The sequence below is a fragment of the Danio rerio genome, chromosome 11 (assembly GCF_052040795.2).
Source record: "Danio rerio strain M-AB ecotype USA chromosome 11, GRCz13ab, whole genome shotgun sequence".
NCBI lineage: Eukaryota > Metazoa > Chordata > Actinopteri > Cypriniformes > Danionidae > Danio > Danio rerio.
In genome coordinates this window covers 48,347,501-48,355,000 of record NC_141031.1, presented here as the reverse complement: position 1 = coordinate 48,355,000, position 7,500 = coordinate 48,347,501, and the positions used below count along the sequence as shown (strand labels likewise).

At 40.1% G+C, this 7,500-nt stretch overlaps 1 protein-coding gene and 1 long non-coding RNA gene across 2 annotated transcripts in view; both read right to left on the bottom strand.

Moving 5' to 3' along the window:
- The window catches only part of zgc:158270, a 19,382-nt gene extending 12,685 nt beyond the window's left edge, over positions 1–6,697 (bottom strand). The window contains 2 exon segments of the mRNA NM_001080695.2: positions 1–190; positions 6,606–6,697. The exon segment at positions 1–190 is cut by the window's left edge and continues 59 nt beyond it. Of these exon segments, the coding sequence (NP_001074164.2) occupies positions 1–175 (175 nt within the window). The 5' untranslated portion in view covers positions 176–190; positions 6,606–6,697.
- LOC147841928 (uncharacterized) lies at positions 1,491–6,197 on the bottom strand. The gene is made up of 2 exons (XR_015503060.1): positions 1,952–6,197; positions 1,491–1,856 (listed from the first exon to the last, which is right to left on the bottom strand). It is a non-coding gene; the product is annotated as an uncharacterized LOC147841928 (long non-coding RNA).
- Positions 6,698–7,500: the final 803 nt, after the last annotated feature.

The following is a 7,500-nucleotide window of genomic DNA, read 5'->3' as shown; positions in this document are numbered from 1 at the left end:
CTCCGGCCACCGACAGCACCACCACATGCAGGTCGCGCACACACTCCTGCAGCAGCATCCGCTCCAGCACCGCTTCATCCAGACAGAACTGCTGACGCTCCTCATCTGCCCTGACGATCTGCACCGGCCCGCGCGACTGCCCGTCCACACACACTCCTGCAGCACACTCCAGCACAGGAGGAGAGACATCCTGCACACCACACACACCTCACACACACACACAGAGAGAGAGAGAGAGAGAAAGTTAGAACACACCTAACACAGAGTCTCACAGACACGCACGCAAGCACGCACGCACGTGCACACACACACACACACACACACACACAGACACACACAGACACACACAGACACACACACAGACACACACACAGACACAGACACAGACACAGACACAGACACAGACACAGACACACACACACACACACACACACACACACACACACACACACACACACACACACACACACACACACACACACACACACAGAGCAGAGGTTATTTGCTTGTGTCTTTGCTCTGTTGTGTTCATCTGTGCTCGTCATGTGTGTTTCAGTGTAGTCAGAGAGTGTTCTGGTGCAGAAATGGAGTAATTAAATGTAAACTGACTCTATTTGAAGTCATTACTGCACAGATAAATAAGCACAATTACTCTTTATTAAAGTTCTCAATGGGACATTTCTTGAGCCTGAATTTCTTTTACTCTGTCAGGCCTAAAACACATGGAAATGTTGAACCTTTACTCGCTTACGGTTAAACTCTAGAGTGATGCACAGATCTGATGAGTCCTGAACCATGTATAATCCCAGCTCCACACTGCAGATCCTGTGATGGGACTATTTCATATGCACTGGGCGTGTAACGGATCATACTCAGGGTTCAGAGCTCATGTGTTAGGCGAATACATTTTTATTTATTGTAGATTAATCAGAAAAGATCGCAGAGAGATCATCTCCCGTGTCATTCAGATCACATGTCTGAAAGCATTCAGGCTTTGCTGTAAAATATAATGAAGACAGGTGATGTTGTGGAGGGTTATTGAGCATGTGGAGGGGTTCTTAGTTTATTAAAGGTGTTTCTGTCTTGTTTAGTCTGCATGAATGCATTCAGTGTAAGCTGCATGATTAATCATTCAAAGATCAGGATCTCAACACCCACGCAACAAACATTATAATGATATACACATGATTTGCATATTTTTATTCATCGTAACCCTAACTAACCCTAACCCACTGATGTTTATGGTAAAGATGAAAATCTCCATCATATGCATTTAACTTGATGCTAAAAAATGAGAGTTGTAGGCAGCAATTACATTACTTAACCAGTAGGTGGCCATCAAAAATATGCCACTGAATAATTCTTCAAAAATGATCATTCAGCAAAGAAACATGAATATTTATGAGTGAATAACCGAATCATTTAAATAAAAAAATGGGTTGTACCGATGATAATGTTAGATTTCTGCATTACCAGCATCATCAGCAACAGTAGGAGTAACTGTACTGACAATTTAGTTTATTCAGCTGATTATTTTTTCATTTTATTTTTTATTAAATTACATCTTCTCAGATCTATTTGTTTAAACCAAGTGTCTTGCAGCGCTGTTTCTGTAATAAATGGAAAGCAAATGACATTTGTCTCCTCCCCTGTTTGCCTGATCTGAAAAATGGTCCGATCCGTGACTCATTCATTCATTCATTTATTTTCTTGTCGGCTTAGTCCCTTTATTAATCCGGGGTCACCACAGCGGAATGAACCGCCAACTTATCCAGCAATTTTTTGCGCAGCGGATGCCCTTCCAGCCACAACCCATCTCTGGGAAACATCCACACACACACACACACACACTCACACTCACACACTCACACACTCACACACTCACACTCACACACTCACACACTCACACACTCACACACTCACACACTCACACACTCACACACTCACACACTCACACACTCACACACTACGGACAATTTAGCCTACCCAATTCACCTTTACAGCATGTGTTTGGACTGTGGGGGAAACCGGAGCACCCGGAGGAAACCCAGGCGAATGCAGGGAGAACATGCAAACTCCACACAGAAACGCCAACTGAGCCGAGGTTCGAACCAGCGACCTTCTTGCTGTGAGGCAACAGCACTACCTACTGCGCCACTGCGTCGCCCCGATCTGTGACTAAAACTCCACAATGTGATCCAAAGCATGAGACTTGTGATCCGTTACACCACTAGTCTGCACACAGTGAGTTAGCTATGCTGAACCCATATATTGTGCGGCGCTGATATACACACCATTATTAAACGCACACAATGGACACACACACACGCACACACACACACACACACTACTGGAGTAATACTGTCCACATCTCTGGATCACTGCGTTTGTCCTCAAAACACAGCATGAATGCCGCAAAAGGACTGACCTACATCAGCCCGTCTAAAGTTACACACAAACCAGTTAAACCAGCAACACACTGCCAAACATGCTGCTCTCACAGTTTCTGACCCAATTCTACTCTTAAATCAAGAAGCATTTTCTAGACGAGCAAAACACATGGTCTCTTTTTCAGAAATAATAAGTCAAAATCAAGAGTTTTTCCTTAAAACAAGTATAAGATTGTCATGATGCCATTAATTCACGGTTTGCAGATGAAGCATCGGGATAGCAAGTAGCATTGCAATACTGTAATTTATAAAATAAAGAAAATTGTCAGAAATTCTATATTTTATATGTTATAATAGTTCTACTTGAATTTAATTCCAAACATAACTCTTATTCTTATTATTAAAAACATATTTGCACATCACTTCACCTATAATGCATTAGTTCTTTAAGGTTATTGTGTAGATAACTGACCAACAAAACATACACACAAATTATACTGAACTAAAATAGAATATTTTTATCCAAGATTATCATACCGTCAGAATCTTATACCGGCCCATGCCAAATTGTAGACAGACTTTTGATGACAATACTACAGTTTACAAAGTACAGTGGCACTGCCGGTATTTTGGAGCCATACCACAATACTACTATAGTACCGGTAAACCGTGCAACCCTAATAAGATGATTAATTTAAGGTATAAAAATAGTATAAGAAACATCATGTCATTTAAAGTGAAATCTATATTATTTCACTAACCCATTGCCAGATTATTTTGCCTCATTTCCTAAAACAAGACTACGTTTTGCTTGTCTAGAAAATATTTCCTGATTTCAGAATTTGCAGATATTTGGACTGAAAACAAAAACTAAGTAAAACATGTGCGGTGTGCCAGTCTCTGACCCACAGAAACACTGACCCAGCTGTAGAGAACAACAACAACACATTTTATCATGCACACACAAGCAAAAATAAAACTACAATCAAAGCCAAAACACAAACTTCAATAATAAAAACTCTGACCGCATTAATCTGTCAAAAACAATACACAAGCAATATAGCTAACAGGAACAGTCACGCTTATTTATCTACTTCACTTTACTTTTGTTTTTCCCCGTTTTCCCTGTATACAGTAAACGATGTTAAAATCAAATGTAAAAAATATGTATACACATGCAAAAGTCTGCATCAGTATTTCTGTGCCAATGTAAAACAAAAGACACAGAATACTTCAAAATAACTTAAACGTATGCAAAACGACAAACTCCATAATAAAATAACGTCCGCTGTGAATGATGGAGGGTTTATGAACAGCCAGACACTACCACACATTATACTGGTTTCCTAGTGACACATCCCTGAAGTCCTGTAGTGCTGGTTATCTAGTGCACTAACAGAGAGTGCTCCCCAGCGAGGGCACGTATCGGCAGCGAGGTTATTTAAAGCAGCACTGCATGTAGTTCAGGAGAAACACAGAAAAACAAGCAGCTCAGCCGTCACAAACACCTCGAGACTCCTTTAAACTCCTTCACAACAACACTTACTCATAAAGCACATTTAAACACAACCAAACTGATCCAAAGTGCTGTACAAGCAGATCTAGCCTATAAACTACACACATGTAGGAGAATAACAAGTGTTCAAGGCACTATAACGTCCAACAATATAAACCTGTATACTGTATGCGCCGCCTATAACACGACACACGACCATAACATCAGCATTAGCACTGTGACACGCAGAACATGATGTAACGCAAACAAATGAATACTCACAAAACCAGTGAATCAGAATGGCTCGTTTTATTTTTGATGGAGAAAGAGATTGAGCTTTTGGTCTTTTGACTTGAGGTAGTTGTAAAGTTACAAACACAGCAGACCGCTGTAGAGTTTAGATATAAACACTGATGTGATGTTCACCGTCTTTAACTTGATGCTCAAAAGTGAAAGCTGCAGCAGCTCCGTCAGCTAACCAACAGGTGGAAACAACCTGACAACAACACGGCATATGAATGATTCTGCAAAAATCATCCATCCGGTAATGAAAGATGAAGTGTTTATGAGCGATTCATTGAAAATCAGACCAAAAACTAAATCTGATTGGAGCTCAGAAGGTATAATGTTTCGTTCATGAGGCTACATGCAACAGTGCTGTTGTTTTCTGATTCTGTCAATCAACCGCAGATTCGCCAGGGCTCAGATCGCTTGTGAAGATACTAGTGACCACAAATAACTGATATTACCGAATTAAAGATAACCGATCAATATAACAGTCATCATGTAATAATCAGGATTGTTATTGCAGAATAAACGCTTTAGTCTTACACAACAGCTGCTGATGAAACTGTATTCTGACATACCCTCCAGCTGGATGTGCATTATCCCTTACTTACAGTAATAAGTCTCATATAAATGCACCTTGTTTATGTCTATATGGGTTAAATATGGCAAGAGGTTTCCGACCGTAGAGTGTAATGCAGCTTAGTCCCTTTATTAATCAGGGGTCGTCACAACGAAATGAACCACTAACTTATCCTTATGTTTTACACAGCAGATGCCCTTCCAGCTGCAACCAAGTACTGGGAAACACCCATAAACTACGGCCAGTTTAGCTGATCAATTCCCCTATAGCGCATGTGTTTGAACTGTGGGGGAAACCGGAGCACCCGGAGGAAACCCACGCCAACACGGGGAGAACATGCACACAGAAACACCCAGCCGGGACTCAAACCAGCAACCTTCTTGCTGTGAGGTGACGGTGTTAACCACTGAGCCACCGTGACACCCACTTATAATCATAAGAAAACATAATACAAGACTATAAGATTCAGTTTCTGACCATAATAAGCATTAATGGAGTCTTCATGCAATACCACTGCCACTTTTCTAACAATAATATGTTCATAATATCAAACAAAATCACGGTTAGCATCATCACTTTCTCTGATATTAATAAGAACAGCTCAGAAGAACGCAGTTTGACTTTGAAAACTATATCTGCTACACGCACACATTATTTCAACAATATTTCGAATTAAAAATGAAACTGAAATGCTAATCTAAACCCTGTACTCTAAACGCTTCCAATTTATATACAATTATATAACATGCGGACGCAGATTCACCAGCTGCCTCAAATTCTACACCATAACCTCCTAAATAGCTCTAAAGTGTTGATTTAAAACATTTTAAATGTTTTTATTTAGTTAAAGACTATTTTTAACTGTCCAAAATTGGGGAAACTTTTGTTTTTACTCTCTGATAGTCAAAGCAAGTAATACATTTATGTTAAATACGCATAAACAAATTTGAGAAAAAGTGTTTTATGTATATTCTGACCACGAGTCCACATATATTGACATCATTTTTCTCTAAAGGTACATCATATTAAAAGATGATACTTAGATTTTTATTCTAATTAGGTTCAAATAAGCCCGAATAGCAAAGAGAAATAAAAAATGCAGGTAAAGTACACATTTGGGTCTTAAGAGGATAGAGTTAATGACAGTACAGGAGAATAACTTACATAACACACACACACACACACAATAACCAAAAATAACCAATTAAATAATAAAACGCTAAGTGTATCACGTGATCTCGAGAAACCGTCACACAACCTTCACGCAACCATCCAGCAACACAACACCATCTCTACACCACAACAGCCTGTCAAACGGCAGAAAAGCGGAATATTATCCATGTGTGATTAGTGTGTAGAATAAAACACCTGAGTGTGATCGAGATGGAGCGGTTTCTCCGTCGTTTACGGTGTTTCTCCTGAAATTCCCGTCCGCTCGTGATCTCTATTTTCCCGTGAGATAAACACGAGCAGTGAAACGAAAGGATAAAGGCTCACACAGAGCTCGACTCACCATCAAACACAATAATAATAGTAATATTAATCATCAGTAATAAATCAGATCTGCTATCTGCTCCTCTGAGTGACTGCAGCATCATCATTACCTCACTGCTCCTCAGCATCTCTGGGTTCCTCACACACCTATTCTCCGAGCTCTAACGTTCATTATAAGCGACAGCTTTAATCTAGTGTCGTTTATTTAATTCTACCGCTGAATTAATTCATTATATCGCTGTGTTTTACCGCAGCGCATCACTGGCCTGCTCCCGTTAAACGCCACTTCGCGCCACTCGTGACCCGCGCTCAGCTGATCAGACACGCGCACACTCGCGCTTTTCTCCGCCGTTTTTACCTTCTCTATACCGGCTGTTCCTGCAGTTCTGTCCGGTGTGATTCCGGTGCTTTAAGCCGCTCTCCTCCGCCATCTTGACCCCCGTTCAAAATAATCGCACGCGCGTGACGTCACGAGCGCCGCTACACTCCTGCGCGCTCCTGCTTTATCGCTGCGCGCGTTCATGCGTCCGGATGCGCGTTCCTCGCTGCCTCAGTTTATTATGGAGTTCCATTAGCGACACAGCTCTGTGCGAAAGATCGCGGTTTGAGTGCAAAACAAAGACCTGCACGGGACGGATTGTATTATTATTATTATTATTATTATTATTATTATTATTATTATTATTATTATTATTATTATTATTATTATTTATACTAATATATTTATTATTGTCTTTCTGTTTGTTTAAGTTTTGTCCCACTCCCGCCCACAAATGCCCGCAGGTAAACATTAAGCAGTTTGTTTACAGCACTTCTTCTCTGTTATTTTTGTTTTTATTTGCTTTCCCTTTGAATATTGGCAAAAAGAAATGCTAAACAGATTTATTTAGGTTTAATTACATGGAATGATGAACACAAACGAGGAGCTTTTCAGGAAATAGGAATTAGTTTGCATTACAACAAAACTTAATAACAACAATAATAATAATAATAATAAAGGTTAATCTGTCAACAGAAAAGTGTTTGTCCTAATGCTGCTTCAGATCGTGTGTTAGCATGTTTTGACCTCAGCGGTGTCCAGTCAGTGAACATAATTCCTCAATGTATAAAATAGGCCAATGCTCGATATTTACAACACTTAGAGTTCACACACTCTGGTGCGTTGAGTCCTGTGGAACTCTCTAGTCTAGCAAACACGATCCTGTTTTGAGCGCAATAATAGTGTGTTGCATGTGTGTTATCTCAGTTTTGAG